This window comes from Thamnophis sirtalis, unplaced genomic scaffold, assembly GCF_051295495.1.
Source record: "Thamnophis sirtalis isolate CommonGarterSnake01/CBP01778 unplaced genomic scaffold, rThaSir2_p1.2 scaffold_14, whole genome shotgun sequence".
Classification (NCBI taxonomy): Eukaryota; Metazoa; Chordata; class Lepidosauria; order Squamata; family Natricidae; genus Thamnophis; species Thamnophis sirtalis.
The window spans coordinates 24,013,820-24,033,817 of record NW_028261394.1 but is presented as its reverse complement, the minus strand read 5'-3'; the positions used below and the strand labels follow the sequence as shown (position 1 = coordinate 24,033,817).

Sequence of the window (19,998 nt, the reverse complement as noted above, 5' to 3'; positions counted from 1 at the left end):
CAGCCCGTTTACCTGAGCCAGGTGAGGCTGGTGCTTTTGACCTCCAAGGCATCTTTTCTCCCACCAGAGATAATCGAAAAAACTGCCCTTCCTCCTAACAGACCCAAAACTCTTGTTGAAACCCCCTTTTTTTCCCCTTGAGAGTAGGCAGTTTGGCCCCTGGGGAATTGGGGGGGGGGTCTTTGTTGCCAGGCCTCCTACAAAAAAAGATAGATGTCCATCCCTTTGCCCCACTCTTCAGAAAATGGGCGTGGCCTGCCCCACCCAGCTTCCAAAGGCCTGGCTCGCATCCCCTGTGGGTCCCCTGTGAGCCCCGGCCAAATGCTGCCCTTCCCTGGCTTTTGTGGGTGAGATAAGTCAGTCCAGTCAGCCTCCGTGTGTGCTCAGTGATTTTGCTGCTCCCAGTGTTTGTGTATCTTCCGCTTAAACCATGGTAATGAACCACTGAATGGCTGTTTCTGTCTTCTGGCCTCTTGCACTGGTCGGCAGAGATGGTCTTGGGAGTTTGGGCTGATTGCAAGCGGCTTCCCCCTAAACAGTGAACAAAGGATCCCAGGGTCACTGCAGGGCTTCCACCCAATTCTTGCAAGTGGGCGGTTTCAACGCTTACTCCATTTACTAAATTTGCTGTTGGTTTAATTTCTCCCCCTTCTCAGTGACTCTGAGTGGCTTACAGTTAAAATATGGTACTGTGCAAAAATTTTAGGCAGGTATGAAAAAATGGTGTAAACGAAGAACGCTTTCAGAAATATAAATGATTGTTTATTTCTGTCAATTTTCAAAATGCAAAGTGAGCGAACAAAAGAAAAATCTAAATCAAATCAATATTTGGTGTGACCCACCCTTTGCCTTCAAAACAGCAGCAATTCTCATAGGTACACTTGCACAAAGTCAGGGATTTTGTAAGATTATAGTCAGGTGTATGGTATGATCAGCCAATTATGCCAAACAGGTGCTAATGATCATCAATGCCACACATAGGTTGATACCCAATCATGAACTGAAACAGAAACAGCTGTGTAGGAACAGCCAAACTCTGCTACCAAGGTGAGGTTGTGAAAGACAGTTTCATGTCATGGCAAGATTGAGCACAGCAACAAGACACAAGGTAGTTATACTGCATCAACAAGGTCTCTCCCAGGCAAAGATTTCAAAGGGGGCTTCAAGATGTGCTGTTCAAGCTCTTTTGAAGAAGCACAAAGAAACGGGCAACATTGAAGATCGTAGACGCAGTGGTTGGCCAAGGAAACTTAGTGCAGCAGATGAAAGACACATCAAGCTTATTGCCCTTCGAAATCGGAAGATGTCCAGCAGTGCCATCAGCTGAGAAATACAGGCAGATACTTATCCATCATGCAATATCATCAGGGAGACGTATGATTGGCCCCAAATTTATTCTGCAGCAGGACAACAACCCCAAACATATGATGGCCAAGGTCATTAAGAACTATCTTCAGCGTAAAGAAGAAGTAGTAGTACTGGAAGTGACAGCATGGCCCCCACAGAGCCATGATCTCAATGATCTCAACTTCATTGAGTGTGTCTGGGATTACATGAAGAGACAGAAGGATGTGAGCCTACATCCACAGAGGATCTGTGGTTAGTTCTTCAAGATGTTTGGAACAACCTGCCAGCTGAATCCCTTCAAAAACTCTGCAAGTGGACCTAGAAGAATTGCTGCTGTTGTGAAGGCAAAGGGTGGGTCACACCAAATATTCATTTGATTTAGATTTTTCTTTTGTTCGCTCACTTTGCATTTTGAAAATCGACAGAAATAAACAATCATTATTTATATTTCTGAAAGTGTTTTTTGTTTACAACATTTTTTCACACCTGCCTAAAACGTTTGCACAGTATTACAGTTAAAAAATTTTTAAAAATCTTTAAAACAATAAAACCAGTAAAAAAGCATTAAAACCTCCAACTCGAGAGACGCAAGAGCCAGATCCTTAGCCTGTGAAGAATGCAGCTGGGAATCACGTAGCATCCCAGGCTCAGGAGCAGAGCCAGGCCATTAGAGCTTGGCGAAAGGCTAAGAGGGCTGGGGCCCTTCCGCTCTCGAAGGGGGGATGTCCCACAGAGCAGGAGCCACTGCAGACGCCCTTCGGCGCATGGGATCTGCAGCATGACCTGGGATGGGCAGAGACTGGGGAAAAGGCAATCTCTCAGGTACCCCAGTCCCTAGCCAGGCAGGGCTTTGTAGGTAACCAGCAGCCCTTTGAATTGCACCCAGAAACACTGGTGGCCGATGCAGCTCACGCAGGAAGTGGTGTTAGGTCCCGTATGGGTGGCACCAGTTACTTACCCACACAGCTGCATTGTACACCCATTGAAGTTTCCTAATGGTCTTCAAGGGCAGCCCCTGGTAGAGTGTATAACAGTAGTCTAACCTGGAGGGTACAAGGGCATGAGTTCCTCTGAGTAGGGTCTTCCAGTACAAGTATGGATGGAACTGGTGCACCACCCAAAGATGTGCAAAGGCCTTCCTAACCATGAGTGCCACTTGCTCTGAGCAGGAGTCCAGGGCGACCTCCCCCCAGATTGGGCACTGGTCCTGTTTGGTGCCCTTTTTTGGCCCTCCAGAGGCTTTCTAGGAGCCTGGGGAGGGCGAAAACAGCCCCCCCCCCAGGCTTCAGGCGCTTCCTTGAAGCCTCCAGAGGATGAAAAAGCCTTGTTCTGAGGAGCCAGCTAATGGGGGGGGGCACCGTTTATCTGGCTTTTTAGGGGGTGGGTTTGCAGCCATGAACCACTGGCCTGAACCCAACAGTATCTGGATGGTTCCCAGTAAAACATAACCTCTAATCCAATAATGAAATATTTTTTATTTAACTAAGTAACAATACAGTTGTGCTCCTTTTGAAAAAAACATGGCAGACCATTGGCTCACTGGTGAGGTCCCCTTGATGTGTCTCTGCACAATGATGGGGGCTGCAGTGGAAGAGGAGAACTGGCCCAAGCCACAGAGGAGGTTGGTTCATCAAGAAGCCGAAGGCTGCGACTTTGAGGCCTTGCCACATCATGTGGCAAGAGAAGGTAGCTTAGTTTCCTTGAGGCAACTTTTGAGGAGGTATATGATTGACTAGAGATGCCCAGAAGCTCTTTGTTTTGGCTAGCAGCAGCTTCTGACCTCTCCTTTGGCACATTTTGGGGGACGGGATGGGGGGAGAGAGAAAGTCCAGGTAGGTTTCGTTTAGAAAGGATGCTGCTTCTATCCCCACCCAGGTGTCTCGGGCCTTGTGTAGGGGACCAGGGCATCCGTGCTTCCCATCCCCCCAAGGAAAGTCATTGTGAGAGGCAACCCAGGACTGAGCAAATTGCCCTGCCCTGTTTCTACAGGAACAAATGCCTCTTCTAGTTAGCTGGACACAGGTGGAATAAAAAGGAAGCATTCTCCAGAGATTCTCTGGCGATGGTGCAAAAGATCCCCAGCAGCTCTCACAACAGCTGCTGTGTGTGGCAGGCCTTGGGACACAATCCCTGTGGCGGTTTTGGATTGATAAAAAAGGTTTTTAGGAAAAGGTCCCGGACTGTGTGAGGGAGATAATGGTGGATGAAGTACATGAGCCACAAGCCTCTCCCTGGGTAATATTTCAGCAGAGGCTTAGTGGAAAGAAGGCCGTCAGTGATGCTGTCCACCACCGAGCTGAGGTCCTCCACAGCCATCTTCATGAAGTCCACAAACTGCCTGTTGATCTCCTCAAGATACTCCTCTCCGTAGGCTTCCAGAAGGTCATCGGGTAAAGCTGCAAGGAGCTGGTCCTTCCTCTCCTTCCAGTACTCGGGGTTACAGCTGCCACCTGTTGTAAATCAGGGAGAGAGGAGGAGAGCGTTACTCTTTCATAAGGCACCAGAGAAGGCCGGTGCACAGATGGTTGCTAATGTAAAACCTCATCTTCCAAGAACCTTGGTTTGTATTTTTAAAGGAGAGCAGAGTAGAGCATGCGACATTCTCACATCATTTAGACTGGGTGTTGGCAACCTGCAGCTATGGAGCCGCATGCGACTCTTGTTCTCCATCTGTGGCTCCCTGTCGATTAAATCCACCGCTGGCTGGTGAGATGGAGACTCATTCCATATGGACACTTTGCTCCCAGAGCGGGAGCAAAGCGCCCCTGTACTTTCCTCATCTTGCAGGCGCTTTTTCCGGTGCTTGTTGGTGCTGTGCACACCGCAGTCGCTTGGGGAGATGCGCAACTTGCTCTCCGCCCCAAGACACTGGCCAGCCTGGCTATGGCCAATGCTCTGCATCCTAATGGGTTCCAGGAGGAAGAGGGGATGCCATCTCCCCCATTGGGAAGCATGCTAAATGCGCCCCCTTCTCTTCCTGGAGCCCATTAGGATGCGGAGCATCAGCCGCAGCCAGGCCAAGCCAATGTCTCGGAGCGGAGCGAGCGAGGCACATGCAGCATCGACAAGGGCCGGAAGGAGGAGTGAGTGGAAGGGCGAGGGGTGGGGCCAGTCGACAGGGAGTCCCAGCAGGGGGATGAAAGAGCTTCATTTATCTGGGAACATGAAAAGACTCTTGATTTAAATCATGGTAAAAAGCACCCAAAGAAGAAGAAAGAACATCAGCAAAAAAAAACAAAAAACCCCAACCCTCGCTTGTTTTTGGAAATGGTTCAAGAGGGAACATGCACGTGTGTGCGCACACACACAGAGAGAGAGAAAGATGAGAGAGAGCTGGGCAAAGAGATGAGAGAGATGGAGAAAGAGAAGGAGAGGGAGAAAGATGAGAGAAAGGGAGAAAGATTAGAGGGAAATGAGAGAAAAAGCTGAGAGGAGAAAGATAAGAGGGAGAAAGACAGACAAAGAGATGGAGAGAGATCAAATGGAGAAAGATGAGAGAGCGAGAGAGACAGAAAGAGGGAGAGGGAGAAAGGGAATGATAGACACAGAAAGACACACACACAGACCTGTTTCCTACAGAAACCTGAGTAGGCGTGGCTGGGGGGATCATGTGACTGGGTGGAAGGTCCAAATGGCTCTTCAAATTTTAAGGTTGCAGACTCCTGATTTAGACATTCAGAGTCCTTGCTGCAGGTTCCACCCCAATGAGGGTCACCCGCCTCCTGTTGGAGCTCTGTTGCAGGCCTTCTGGAATAGCCACCAGTGAAGGGAGGGCAGCAAGGACACACGGGAAGGCCCCGGGGGAGCCCCCTCCTAAAAGGAGTAGCTAAGTCATGCAACATGCAGAGAGAAATGTCCACTGAGAAGGACCTCTTGGCATGACCTGGGCTGGCTTGGACCAATTCCTGAGATGCATTTACTTTCCAGGAAAATTGTTGAGCTCAGAAGATCTCAGTGAAAAATCTCATTGGAAAGCAGCAGAGATCTTAAAGTATATGCTAAGTTTCTATATGTGGGAGAAATGCACATATCCATACATGACACAGCTGACATTAACAAGGTGTATGACAAGGTGATACAATATCACCTATCTTTTTCTCAGCCTGCCTTGAAGACGGATTTTGCAAACTAGGCTGGACAAAAGATGGAATAAAAATCAATGGCTTCTATTTCAATCACTTAAGATGTGCAGATGATGATGTTCTCACAAGGCCCAGAAGAGCTACAAAGACACATACAAGGGCTGCACGGCGCAGGAGAGCCATTTGGCTTAGAAATAATCCTGATAACAAGAGCCAGGTTACCTTTCATAAATTCACTAAAGGAAGAAAGAAAATTGTACCCGGAGAAGAACTAGATATAGTAGACCACTACATACTGTACAGATCTCAACGGGAGGTGGTGCAATAAAGGAAATTATTCAATGGGAGGCATTTGGCAAGCTAAGCCTGATTTTGAAGAACGATTTCCCCTTATGCTTGAAAAGCTTTAACTCAGCCTGTGCCACCTGCTCTAACATATGTCAGTGAAACAAGGATACTAACCTCACAATCGATACAGAAGCTATGAGTGGCACAAAGAGCCATGGAAAGAGAGACTCTCGGCATCACAAGACAAGATAGAAAGGCACATGGATCAGAGAACAAAGGAAAATATATGATGCCATCAAGAAAGTCAAAGAAGGGAAATGGAAATGGACCGGTCACATAGCAAGAAGAGCTGCGGGCAGGAGGACCAAGGCAGCCATAAAATGGATCCCACTTGATCAAAAGCGTCCACGGAAGAGACCTAAAACAAGACAGATTGACAACATCAGCAAATATTGCAGGCCCAACTGGCAAAGGAAATCCCAGGACCGTATTGGTTGGAAACACGCGGAAGAGGCTTTCATCCTGCAGCGGATAGACCATGGCAAGGAGGAGGAGGATACAGCACAGCATTACCCAAGTATTGTCAGCCTTACCTGTTTTGAAGTACCCTGGAAAAATCACGCTCACTCTGATCCCCCAGGGCGCAAGTTCACAGTGGAAGGTGTCCATCAGAAGGCTGAGCGCCGCTTTGGAGGTCCCGTAGCTGGCCAAGCAGGGGTAGGGCATATTGCCTGAGGGAACACAAATAAGGCTTGCTAGGCCTCTCGTTGGCCACCCCGAAGCCTCCAAGGGCCCCAGTGGCAACTGCTCTTCCCCAGAGACCTCCACCGGTTGCTGCTATTGGTGAGTGAGTGGGATAATGGCCAGCAACTTTAACTGTAGTTGCACAGAGCGCAAGGCTTGGCACAAAGGCCTCGGTTCACACAAGGCAGCAAAGCAGGTGTTGTGCTAGGTCAGTGGTTCCCAAACTTGGCAACTTTAAGACTTGTGGACTTCAACTCCCAGAATTCTCCAGCCAGTTTGGGAACCACTGTGCTAGGTAAAGCAAGGCTGGGTTGATTTGTTCATGGGCCAAAGAAGGATCCCAAGTTGCTGTGGCAGCCTACTATAGTCCAGGGATGGGGAGGGTACGCCTATTTCTAGTGAACAAAGTTGCAGATAAACCCTCAGAAGGATCTGCTAAAGAACCAGAAAACCCCATTTGTTTTCCAGGTGATTGAGTGGCCACTCTCCCCCGTAGGCCCAGCCTGAGCAAGCCCCTTTTTCTGAGGGGGCTTCTTACCAGCCGGGCTGCTGACTGTGACGATCCTGCCACGGGATGAGCGGAGCAGGGGCAGCAGCCCTTTGGTCAGCTCCAAGGGCCCAAAGAAGTTCACCTCCATGCAGGTGCGGAAATGGGGCACTGGCGTCAGCTCCACGTTGGCAATGGTCTCGTTGAACCCAGCATTGTTCACAAGGCCCCAGAGACCTGCCCGTGGGAACAAAAGAGGGAGGGGCGTATGGAAAGGCTCACTGCAGCCCGAGAGGGGCACAAAAGGAGGGGGGGCACAAACCCAGCCAAACATGAAGTCTAGCCCATGGAAGCCATTGGTCCCTGACAGGGGCTGTTTTCTGACAGCTTCTTCCATGGGAAAAGAGCTCTCCTCGCTACAAATATGCCCACAGAACATTTCAGATCAAATCCACCCCACTCCCCCCAGGAAGACACGCTGGCCAGGGCCTGGGTGGAGGCAGCAAAATACGAGGCCAAGAGCAAAGAGGGGCAGAGATCTTGGACATCAGCACTTGGGGGAATGAGGTCAGGTCACATTAGGTCAATGGAGACAGGAAATTCTGAGGCCAGGTTGGCGTGCTCTCCGTCGGCATTTATAGGCCAGTGACTGTAGACCATTTCAAGCCCAGTCGTCGTCTTCCCACTTGGAGAAGCCTCCCTGATCCTCGTCCCCTCAGAGGATCCCTGGGGATCAGCATGTTAGGAAAGAGGGAACAGACGGAGACCGGGGGCTGCTGAGGGCAGATTACCTGTCCTTCTGGTCTGTGCCTTGATGAACTGCAGGGCTCGCTGAATGTCCTCTGCTTTAGTAAGGTCCATTTCCAGGAGGGTCAGCCGTGGGGAGCACGTCTGCCGAAGCTCTTCTGCCCCGGAGCTCTTCAGGTCCAGCACACTGGCATAGACGGTGAGCCCCAGCCTGTCCAAATGCTGGGCAGCTGCCTTTCCAAAGCCGGAATCGCATCCTGAGAAGCATGAAGAGAGAGGTGGGAGAACTGGACCAGAGACCTCTGGCCCCACCTCACTTGCTGTCCCCCCCCCCTCGTGGTTGTTTTGAGGACAGAAACGATGAAAGCACAAAGGTCTCGGAATATGTGGGAGGGAAGGAGGGGGCCAAGAAACAATGGCTTATGCTTTGTCCTTAAGGCTTCCAAGAATCTCTCCTTTTTCACAATTTGTAAACAAAGAATAATCACAAGTCAAACGGAGACAACATTTAAATAAACCAAATAGGTCGTCACAATAAAAATCTTGTTAAGAATTAATTTCAACAGAATTAACAGCATGCTTAACTTTTCCACAGAGAATATTGGGAATTTAAAAACAGTATTTGGGCCCCCCATGGAATGTATCTGTATAGGATCACTAAGAGCTCTTGCTTAGTGGGCCTTGGCGAACATGAGGTGAGAGGAACACGGAGCCCAGGAGAGGAGAGGCTGCCTCACACGAGTGAAGGAAATGGCGGAGGGAAGGGGGGGACTCCTCCCCAGAAGGGCGAGGAGGGGAGGACTTTCTCACGCCAAGCGGGGGAGAAAGGGGGAGGAATGAAAACAATCTGGGGCGAGCAAGGAACAGGATGTTCTTTCCCCCTCTGATAGGTATGGTGATAGAGCTTCCCTCTCCGCAGATTTATGGCAACATTAACCATTAACAGCTGCCGGCCAGCTGCCAACGGAGGCTGCTGCGCGCTTGTGTGCACATCGGCTGCCACTCCCTCGGCCCAACATTTCCACCCAAAGGGCACAAAACCAGCCTGGCCAGCCCAGGGGAACTTTTCTCTCCTTGGCCAAGCAGGGACCACCCCTGAGCTCCAGACGAAAGGAAGAGCCAGTGCTTTGACCTTTGCAATAATCTGCCCCCAAAGCAGGCAGTGACGGGAGAGCAAACCAACATCAATAAGCCTGCATGCCTAAGCGGGTGTCTGTTCTCTAGCAGGATTCCACTCTGCCTGGATTCCTGTGCAGATAATGCTGACTACCTCCAGGCTTTCTTCATCCAAACTTCCATTTGTAGCAGCGTCTGAGTTTACTGGCCCCCATGATCCCGTGTTTGAATCTGGAGCAAGCGAGAGGCCCTCTCCCTGAACCCACCTGGGTCATCTCTGCATTTTAACTGTTTTCTCTCCGGAAGGTCAGTCTGATGGCCTTGCAGAACGAACCCTGTGAGGCCACCCAGCTAATGGTGGACATTAGCCAGCCCCCAAGGACGCTCCTTCAACTGCCCCAGAGGCTTCTGAGGAGGTAGGTAACCCGGGGCAGCCTTCGAACACCAAAGGATTATTTCTCTGCTCTGGCAGTGGCATTTCTAAAGAGGCTGCTAGACAGGCAGATGCTTTAGATTCCTGCATACCTGTCAACACCTGAGCTGGGTCATTCTTTCTCTGACAAAAGAAGGGAGATGATCTTAAAGTAATTTGTTCTTTCTGGAGCTCCTTCACTTGGGGTAGATGTGTCTAGGCCTTTTCTCTATTAAATTTTAATGATGCAACACATTTCCAGTACATGTATATGCATGTATTAATTGTTCTGTTAAGTTTGTTGGAACAAAAGAGGTTGTGAAATAATGCTTCTACTGAAGTTTTAGGCTTCACATCAGAAATCATCTCATTTCACCTGCTGCTTGGTGCAAATCTGCAAGAGCCTTTTGGGTACTTGGCCAGTGACATGTGAAGCCTTCCCCTTCCATTGTCTCTTCTTCCACCAAACACATCCAGATCTTCCATTGTTCCTTGTGGGAAGCCCTCCAGGCTCCTCACTGCCTTCTTCCCCTTCACTGCCCTGACACCCGTTGGTCGCTCTTGATTTGCACCGCAGGGCTCGTAATTGAACTGTCATCCTGAGGGGGCCCTGGTCAAAGCAGCCGAGGGGGACGGGGCTCCCGTTTATGCATCCCAAAGCAAGTTTGCCTTTCTAGCTGCTGCATCTCACTACTGATCCATGTCCTACTGGTGACTGCCTAGAATGCCCAGGCAGGTGCTACTGCCAGGCCAGTGTCCCCCACTCCTTCTTTTATGCCTTTAGTGGTCTTCCCAGATGCCTCCCATCCAGCTAAGTTTCTTTTTGCTCATTTTGGCTCATTGTTCAAGCATGTCCAGATCTGAATCTTCTCCTTCTCTCCTAGATACTTAATCACTTCTCTAGAGTATACATGTCACTGACAAATCTGACCACCATTCCTTCCTCCAGATCACCATCAGAACCATGGAAGAGCCAAGGCCCGCATGGCCTCCAGCCCCGCACTCAGCTTCTCTTCGGGTGGCTGGAAGGGGCCCCCTGTGGGCCCTCTGACTCCACCCAACAATTGTGTGCTTGACCCCAACTGCCTGGCAATTCCTGACTCAGCGTGTTGTGGAAGCACAGCCTTTGACTTGGCCAATTCCGTGGGTCAGTGCATGGTTGCTTTGTTCGGGAATGGCCTGGAATGTGAAGTCAGCAGTTGTATTTTGTTCACCTGGGTATAATTTACCATATTCTGTGAATCTAGCCGATGTATCCAGAAAAAAACCCGGAATGCCGTAGGATTTTCTAGTAAGGCAGAAATCGCACAATGCTTCTGCACAGAAAACAATGTTCTTTCAAACAGCAACTTCCCATATTTTCCTCACAGCTTTGTCCATCTTTTTTCCTGTCTTGGAGGAAAAGGCGAAATCGCCACACAACCCCTTCTTCACAGCCACACTGAGCCCCTCAGGGCCTCCACATCTCCTGAGCCCACCCAGAAGGATGCCAGGACTGATGGGATCAAAAGCTGCTGAGATTCTGGAGCTCCGTCCTGGGGAAACCTCCTGCAACCTTCTGAGGAGCCAGAAGGTTTTTGGGGGGTGGGAGATGTGACGCAGTTCCAAAAAAGGCAACTGGGATCCTTAACAGAGCCTCGGGTTCAAGAGAATCGCCTTTCCTCCCTGGTCACCTGTCAGGTAGACCTTTGGTATCATGTTCTGGGTTTGCATTTTAAGAAGGGGAGACCCCCCCCCCACAGAAACAAGGAAGGGAGAACAGGAAAATGGGCATCAACCACTTTATGGGCAGAGGTCTTGCTCATTTTCTTCTCTGGAACCAAGGATATTGTGCATTTCTAGGGGGGGGGGGTGTTATCTGTATGCAGGATTGATGTTCCTATAGAAAAGGGGGGGCTGCTCGGGGGCCGTGGTGACTGGGAGGGAGGCTTGAGCTGGGACAGTCAGGCCCATTCGTCCTCAGGTAGTTTCTGAAGAATTATTTCTCCTGCACTCCCAGACTGGATCTGGCCCATTTTTGAGCATTTTTCTTTCTTTCACCAGTTTCTCCTACCACATCAAATTTTGCTTCCTTTGCTTCTAGCGAGGTATCAATAGATTCAAAATCCTGAGACCTTTTACATATATTCTTTCTCATTGGTGTGGAAGTCATCCTTGCAAGCGTCCCTGGCTGGAACAATCTTAACAAGCACCAGCTGCGTAGAGGGACTGGGATAAGGTCAGAGGGGCTTCCTGTCAGGTCCTCCTTCAGCCATATTGCCGTGTTTCCCCAAAAATAAGAGCTATATTTTTGCACCTGCACCCAATATAAGACACACCCCCAAAATAAGTCTACTTAAGCACCTGCACAGCCGCCCGCCCAACCACCCATTCCATCCGGTTGCTTGTGGTGCTGCATTCATGAAGCGAGGTGGGATGGAGTTGCCCCATGTGCCATCCATGCCCTGACATTTACCTTGCCTCATGGCGGCTGCTCCAGCAACTCCATCCAGCAGGACCGTGCATGGCTGCCAACTCACTTCTGCTTGCTCATGTGGCTGCAACCGAGCAGGAGGCCGAGTGATGTGATGGTGCCGCGGGCATGAGGCAAGGCAAATGTCAGGGCATGGATGCCCTGGCTGCGGGGGCTCTGAGGTAAGCCGGTGCAGGGTGCGTAGGGCAGCTCCACCTCCCCGCACTGCACAGCCTCCTGAGCTGCCACAAGCAAGCAGAAGTGAACCTCCCACGTAATCACATGGTTCCTGAGAGAAGAATTTTAGAGAAGGGGAGAACATCTCAGGTGCCCTCCTTCTGTGTTTCCCTGAAAATAAGACCTAGACTTATTTTCTTTTGGGCTCCAAAATAAGCACTAGGGTTTATTTTTGGGGGTGTCCCCCAAAATAAAGCCCAGTGCTTATTTTGGAGCCCCAAAATAAATAGGTCTGGGTCTTATTTTTGGGGGAACCCAGTAGGAGGGCACCTGAGATGTTCTTCCATTCTCTGAGAATCCTCTCCCAGGAACCCTCTGGAATGAACTCCCCGCAGGGATTCGGACCCTCACCTCTCTCCAGGCCTTCTGAAAAGCCATCAAAACCTGGCTTTGCCGACAGCCTGGGGGTGATGAGTTCCCTCCCCTCTCGACATGTATGGTTGTGCGACTGTTGTCTACTTTTATTATTTGTATTTTGTCTTTTATGTTCCCCCTTTTCCCCCCCTTGAATTGTTCGCTGCCCTGAGTCCTCCCGGAGAAGGGCGGCATACAAATAATAAAATACAAATACAACCATGTGACTACTCTCTAAGCTGTAGTCCCAACTCATAATGCGTTTTATATTGTTTTGACATTTGGCGATTCTGTTTTGCCTGGAAACTGCAGGAAAAAAGTTAAGATAAGTTCTGCAAGGATTCATTCAGAAATCAGATTTTCTCGTGGGAGAAGACATAATTAGGAGTGTTTTACCTGATAAAACATACACACTATTTCCGTTAATGGCGTCACCAGACTCCTTCGCCCCAAAGCTGCAACGGCTTCTCTGCTTCAGCTTCAATGATTTAGAGAAGAGGCGGTTAGGGACTGAGTAGGGAAGCCTCGCAGTTGAAATGATTTCCACCAGGCAAATCTCTGCTGCATCCGAGTTGTTGCCTGGAAAGTCTCAGGAACTCAAACTCCTGGCCATAGATGGAGGAGTGGCGGTCACCCCAAATACGGCAAGGAACCTGAGGGTCATCTCCCTCCTGCTCCACTATCTGCTGCTCAACAGACACACCCACGCCCAGGAAGAGTGAACCTTGATCCTAGGTGGGGACTGTGGTACCCAGGAAGGGATCCCCAAAGGCTCCATCTCGGCCCCCTCCCTCTGCTGGAACAGACTCTCTCCCTGCAGCTCTCCTTGGTGCTGAAAAGAACAGCTGCTTCTCCAGGTCCTCCTGGAGGGCGGGGAATTCCCTCCCTGCCCACCAGAAGGGCAGCAGGGCTTCCCAAGTCCATGGCACGGCCTTCCTGCTTTTCTTGCACTCACATGTGGAACAAGGAAAGGCAGGGCAACTGGCGCGTCAAGCTGGCTAAGCGACTCTGCAGTCAGACAATCATCAGACCCTTAGTCATGTCTTTTAACAAGCCACTTTGGAGGGTATAACATTTAATCGCACGACTAATATCCTAGAAAATCCCGAGACTCCTCTGCCATATTTCAAGCAAGGCATCTGCAATGGGCTCGAGTCAGAGAGCCCTGGAGGTGGCTAGTGATGCTTCTCTCTGCTAAAATTTCCCACATGGTGCAGGAGGGAAGAGCTCCTGCCCCAGACTCCAATGATAGCTCCAATGTCCTCACTGAAATCTGAGAATGTGAATCTTCACATTAGAAGGAACATGAAAGATGAAATGAAAAAAGAACAATCTCAGTAGCTAATATAATTTCATCTAAGGATAGCTGAAGGCATTCTTGATCTCCCCATTCAGAGACCTATGAAGCGATGTAGGAATTAAGCGATTGTCATCTGTAGTGACCAAAGCAAGGAGCCACAGTCAGAAGACCTAATCCTGGCCCAGAGGCAGGGGACCTTGGGCCAAAGGGGAGGGGGACTCACCACCCTCTAAACTTCTCCTCTGCACTAAACCTCATGGAACCTTTTTAGCTCCAAAGTGCCCTTGGCAGCATCTCTCTATTCTTTGGTTGCAATGGGGGAGGAGCTTGTTAGTCTCTTGCAACTCTTTGTGACTGGACGGACAATGTTTGGCCAGGATTGTCTGTGTACAACGATTTCTCTAAATTCTGTAAAGTCCTGCTTGTGTCATCAGTGGCAAGAGGTATCTAGCCAGCCTCGGAGCTTCCTCTCAGGCTCTTGCTTGGCATTAACTTTAGCTGCATTATGAAGTGCTTCCAGTGAGCAATCTAGTTTTATTTACTGAACTGCTTTTTTCTCCCAGTCCAAAGTATTCTGGAATGATTTTATCCAATGTCAGCTGCCCAAAAGACCAATGCAGTCTTGGGCTGCATCAACAAAAGGACAACATCAAGATCATGGGAAGTGATAGCCCTGCTCTACATTACACCAGTGAGGCCACACTTGGAATACTGATCCAGTTTTGGTCATCATGATACAAAAAAGAGGGCAGAGAAGATGATTAGGAGGCTGGAGGCTTAAAACATATGCAGAACGGTTAAGGGAACTGGGCATGTCTAATCTAACAAAGAGAAGGATAGGGGGACATGATAGCTATCTTCCAATACTTGGGGCTGTCACAGGGAACCCTATTGTCCAAAGCATCTGAGGGCAAGACAAGAAGTAATAGATGGAAACTTATCAAGGAGAGAAGCAACCGAGAACTAAGGAGGAATATGAACAATAAAGAGAACAATGAACCAATAGAACAGCTCACCTCCTGGAGTTGCAGTTTCACCCCCTTTGGAGGTCTTCAAGAAAAAATTGGGCAACCATTTGTCTGGGATGGAATAAGGACTCCTGCCCTGGGCTGGGGATTGGACTAGAAGACCTCCAAAGTCCCTTCCAGGCCTCTGGTTCTATGATTTTAAGCTTGATTCTGCTCCCCACAAGGACATAGGCAATCCTTCAATCTTGATCATATCCCTTAAACTGTGAAAGCTCAATCTGACAATTCTAAATTCTCCTCCAAACAGCAAGAACAGGAAGCATCCCTAAGTAATATGTAACATCTCCTGATGCCGGGATTACTATACCCATCTTCTAATCCCATGGTCAGGAGCAATAATAATCTGTGACAGCAACAATAATAATCATAATCTGTAAATTGCCCAGAGTCTCCCTATAGGAAAGATGTAAAAGATGCATAAAAACATAATAAAATTAACTCTTTAAAAGTTCACCAAAACTGGCAGTCAAGGAGTCAGCTGTGACGGGTTCAGAAGCCTTCTATAACTGTCCTGCCAGCTAAGCAGATACAATGGCAGGACAGCCTTTTAACTGGAAGCAACTGATGTTTACTGAATGGAGCCTGGATTTCTCTACTAGGCAGATCATAATATTTGTGAATGTCATCTTGGAATTGTAGTTAATTGCTGAAAATGAGCCAGTCTAGGGATGTGATTTTTTTAAAAAAAAAACAATTTTAGGCTACATGAGTAGAAGCATCATTTCCAAATCACAAGAACTAATTGCAGTAAGTAGTCCTCAATTTATCATAGAACCCAGAATTTTCATTGTATGTCATGGTAGTTATAAATCGAGATACCCAGATGACTGATTTGATGACTTCCCTAAGTAACCAGTCATAATCTGAGGACTACTACCATTCTGGTTTGGTCACATCCCATCTTGAGCCCTGTCTCCAGTCATGTAGTGTAGCGTGCAGAAGGATATTAGAATAGAATAACAGAGTTGGAAGGAACCTTGGAGGTCTTCTAGTCCAACCCCCTGCCTATGCAGGAAACCCTACACCACTTCAGACAAATGATTGTTTAACATCTTCTTAAAAACTTCCAGTGTTTGAGCATTCACAACTTCTGGAGGCAAGTTGTTCCAGTGATTGATTGTTCTAACTCAGGAAATTTCTCCTTAGTTCTAAGTTGCTTCTCTCCTGGATTAGTTCCCACCCATTGCTTCTTGTTCTACCCTCAGGTGCCTTGGAGAATAGCTTCACTCCCTCTTCTTTGTGGCAACTCCTGAGATATTGGAACACTGCTATCATATCCTAGTCCTTCTCTTCAATAGACTAGCCATGCCCAGTTCCTCCAATCGTTCTTCATACCATTCTCCAGCCCCCTAATCAACTTTGTTGCTCTTCTCTGCACTCTTTTTAGAGTCTCAACATCTTCTTTTACATTGTGGCAACAAAAATTGGATGCAGTATTCCAAGTGTGGTCTTACCAAGGCTTTATAAAGTGGTATTAACCCTTCTATCCCTCTGTTTATGCAGCCCAGAACTGTGTTGGCTTTTTTGGCAGCTACAGCACACTGCTGGCTCCTATTTAAATGGTTGTCCACTAGGACTCCAAGATCCCTCTCACAGTCACCAATATTGAGCAAGGTACCCCATATACTGTACCTGGGCATTTTGTTTTCCTTGCCTAAATGTAGAACCTGACTTGTCTACATTTAGGCATATTGCATATTGAGAAATTAGGACTCAGAGGAAGGCAACGTAAACTATCCGGGGGCCTGGAAAGCCCTCCGAAGGGAAGCTGGGGCTGCTGTATATTTCTGAGAAATATGACTGAGGGGGGAGCAGAATAATATAACATTGTGGAAGTATCAGAAAAGTCAGATGAAGCCCAGGACCTGCTCACTCTCACTCCAGAATCAAGAGCAAATAGTAGCATCTAACTTACAGGAAGGTGGCGCAGTGGTTAAATGCAGCACTGCAGGCTACTGCTAGATCAGCAGGTCAGCGGTTCAAATCTCACCGGCTCAGGGTTGACTCAGCCTTCCATCCTTCCGAGGTGGGTAAAATGAGGACCCAGATTGTTGGGGGCAATATGCTGACTCTCTGTAAACCGCTTAGAGAGGCCTGAAAGGCCTATGAAGCGGTATATAAGTCTACTGCTATTGCTATTGCTATATCCTGCATGAATCCTAGAAAAACTTCCTTTGGCAGGGAACTCGTGGCCCATAGAGGAGAGGAGCTTCTTTTCCTTGGCTCAAGTGAGGCCAAGCAACCGTTTATCTGGAAGGATTCAAATGGGGCTCCCCTGAGCAGCCACTCAACTGAAATCCAGGATTCACTTATTGGAATGCTTCTTTTTCAAGCAAGACTCACATTTTTGGCAGAGTTAGTAGTCATCATTTTTCAGCAGGATTAGCAACTATAATTTTCCCACCAACCAAACTGTTCCTCAGTTTGGTCACCATCCCAGACTTGTTCTCATTCAGAAAGGCTGCACCTGAGCCCCCACCAGCTGATGTCAACATTGAAACCACCTGCAGCTGGATGGAGAATCGGTTTATAAAAATAGCTAGTCTGCAAATTCTTCTGGAGAAAGCAGGTGTCCTTCCTCAAGTGGTGCCTGTTCTCTTTCCCACCGGTTTCCTGGAGGAGAGGCTCATTTGAGGGAGCAAAGCAGGGGCAACCCTGGGCATGACCCATCAGGGCCCACCAGTCCCTCCCATGTAAGGTGTGGGGGTCCCCACAGGTGGAGACAAGGCAGCCCTCAGGATGGGGGTCTTAAGACCGCCTTTCTCTCGGCTGCATTCCTAGCCAGATCCCTCCCACTCCGTGCCTTGTTTTCCCCCAGGACTTTGCTGGGCAGCCCTCCTGGAAAGGACGCCTTTAACTAGGACTCAGCCTGTCCGCGGCTTCCGCCAGCCCCAGATCCTCGCGCGCATCCGCCGCCGGGGCTGCCCGGCCGCTGCTCCTCCTCCAGCCGACTTGCGGGGCGTCGTGGAGCCGGCATCAGGGCCGCCCGCCCGCTCTCCGGTCCCGCGTTCTTGCATCCTGGCCCCGGGGCGCGCCTGACCTTTCCCCGAAGGAGCCGCGCAGGATCCGGCTTCCACCCGCCACGTCCCGGCTGCTGCCGCCGCTGCGGCACCAAAGTCGATCTGGCGGGGCGAGCCCCGCGCTAGGTCGCCTCCTGCCAGACTCTCAGCGCTCGGGCGGGGGCTTTGGGCGGGGGGGGGGGACGCCGACCTCTGACTTCGCCTCCGCCGTCCGCCCAGGACGAGGCTCGCAAGCGCCGTCTCGCCGCGGGAGGAGGGCGGCGTCTGGGCGGTCTCTCCGTCGGAAAGGACGCTGGGTCCGTTTTGCCCGCAGCCCCCGGCTGCTCTCGCGGCCCCGCTCGGTCCCCGCGGCAGAGGGGCCCCTTCTAGGCCGGCGGGAGATAAGCGCGCATTTCTGGGCAGCGAGTGCGCCTTGCCGGCGCCAGCATCTCCGTCCCGAAGAGGATAGGAGCGCGGAGACCAGGCTCGGTCCTGATGCGGCCGGCCCCGAGCGGGAAGGATGGAGAGGGCCAGGGGCCCCTCGCTCGCCAGGCCCCCGCCCCGCCCGGCCCGCCGTGCAGTCTCGGAGCAGACGAGGCCGCCCCGCCCAGCCGAGTATGCAGCCGAGCTCTCTGGGCCACCGGCTCGGCCCGAGCGACTGTGGCCCCAGCGAGCTCCACCACCCCCGAAGGGTCCGCCGCGGATCCACCGACTCACCTGTCACCACCACCGCTTTGCCTCCGACGGGGATCCGCTTCCGCCGGGCGGTGCTGGCCGAGACGAGCCAGCAGGCAGCCCCCGTGAGGGCGGCGCTGAGCGGCAGCGGCAGGACGGCCTGGCCCAGCGCCTGCAGGACGGCCAGCAGCCCGACCCGCAGCAGCAGCAACCGGCTGAGCAGCAGGTCCGCGCGCAGGAGCCGCAGCGCCAGGCTGCCCAGGAAGAGCAGCCACACCGAGAGGCTGCACGCCCAGCCCAGCTCCATGCGGGGCAGGGCGGGAAGCCGGCCGGGAGGAGGGACCGGAGGCCGGGGCTGCGCGAGGAGGCAGGCGGCCCGCTCGGGCGGCGGCAAACAAAAGGCAGGCGGCGGTCGCGCCGGGTGTCCCGAGCGCGCCTCGCCCGGCAGAGTGAGGAGGCAAGCGGCACATGAGTTGTAAAAAAGAGGCGGAGGGCGGAGCTGCCCTGCCCTGCTGCCAATGGGAGAAGTTGAAGGCCTCTCCGGGTGGGGGACGCAGAAGGGTCCGGGCTCCGCCGAGGGCTTCAGCCGCTGCCCTGCGAAGCTCCCCGCTGCCCGCGAAGCGCTGCTCCTCAGGAGCCGCAAGAGGCCGGGCGCAGCGGGAGGGCCAGTCGGGCCTTCGCCTCCTCTGCGACGGGTGGGGAGGGCGAAGAGGGAAGGGCGGCTTCCCCTTTGCGGTTCTTGTGCGCGCGGGTGGAATTGCTAAAAGTGGCCCCAACTCCCCCCCTCAAGGCTGAGAGGCCCTCAAGTGAGGGGTGGGTGGCGGCCCCTTTTCCTCGCCCCTTGGGGAGGAGACTGTGGGGGGGGGGGCAGAAGAGCTTCCCGGCCTGAGAAGGTGGGAGGAGCAGGCCGGAGCCCAAAGGCAGCAGCAGCAGCAGCAACGCCATTGTCCTTCAGCAGCCCCTCTTCCCTGCATGAAGGGGGGGAGGGGGAAGCTGTATCCAAGGGGCTGGTGGGATAGTTGTACCACACACACACATGCACCCACCCCCCAGCCCACTCAGGATGCCTTCCCTGCATTCCCACTGGGGTCTGGAGGCACTTCTTCCCTGGAAGTGTGGCAGGGGCCCCAGCCTTAGCAGGGGCCTTCATGGGGAAGGGCAGCCGGGTGTCACTCAATGGGCTGTGCTGCCAAGAGGAAGACAGTCTTTTCCCCCTCCCGCATTTTAAGTCTGATGTGAGCAGTGGTCAAGCCCTTCTCTCCTCCCCCCCTGCCTGAGGAAGAGGCTGTGGGTGGCCAGAGGAGCCCCTAACTGCAGGTGGCCTAAAGAGGCCTTTGTCCAGCAGCTGCACTATTTGCCCCCCCTGCACACGAGAGCAGCAGCTGCTACCTTCCCACAACCAGGGCTCCAGCCTCCCGAGAGACAGGCAGCTGAGCCCCCAGGCAAGCGATCTTTGCTGGCCTCCATGCTGTGACTGAGGCTGCCAGAAGATGCACAAGGGAGAAACTGCAGTCATTCTCTGCCCGTCAAAAGAAGAACGTCCCGGGGCAGTAATTAACAGGTAAATATTAAAATATTGCAGGAGGATCCAGTGACAATTGCAGAATATCACGTCTGAGATCACCATTGGCTCCTGCGCTGTCCTCATCAACTGGATCTTGGATCCCCAGGTCCAGCCTTCATGGATCTGATTCCCCTTGATAGCAAAGAGGGGAAAGAGCCACTTGTGT

The 19,998-nt window shown here is 51.3% G+C and overlaps 1 protein-coding gene across 1 annotated transcript; it reads right to left on the bottom strand.

Annotated features, from left to right (window-relative positions):
- Window positions 1–2,802: 2,802 nt before the first annotated feature.
- Window positions 2,803–18,689, bottom strand: HSD11B2 (hydroxysteroid 11-beta dehydrogenase 2). The gene is made up of 5 exons (XM_014069849.2): window positions 18,311–18,689; window positions 7,740–7,952; window positions 7,000–7,185; window positions 6,311–6,448; window positions 2,803–3,797 (listed from the first exon to the last, which is right to left on the bottom strand). Exons 1-5 carry the CDS (start codon window positions 18,573–18,575, stop codon window positions 3,436–3,438), a joined length of 1,164 nt encoding a protein of 387 aa, XP_013925324.2. The 5' UTR covers window positions 18,576–18,689; the 3' UTR covers window positions 2,803–3,435.
- Window positions 18,690–19,998: the final 1,309 nt, after the last annotated feature.

Bases quoted from the DNA above. Each gene is read 5' to 3' on its own strand.
- HSD11B2 (XM_014069849.2), bottom strand. From the start codon at position 18,575: ATGGAGCTGGGCTGGGCGTGCAGCCTCTCGGTGTGGCTGCTCTTCCTG. The intron at 7,953-18,310 runs GTGAGTCGGTGG...CATGCTTCTCAG, and splicing joins CAAAGCGGTGGTGGTGACAG to GATGCGATTCCGGCTTTGGA. The intron at 3,798-6,310 runs GTAAGGCTGACA...GATTTACAACAG, and splicing joins TCCAGGGTACTTCAAAACAG to GTGGCAGCTGTAACCCCGAG.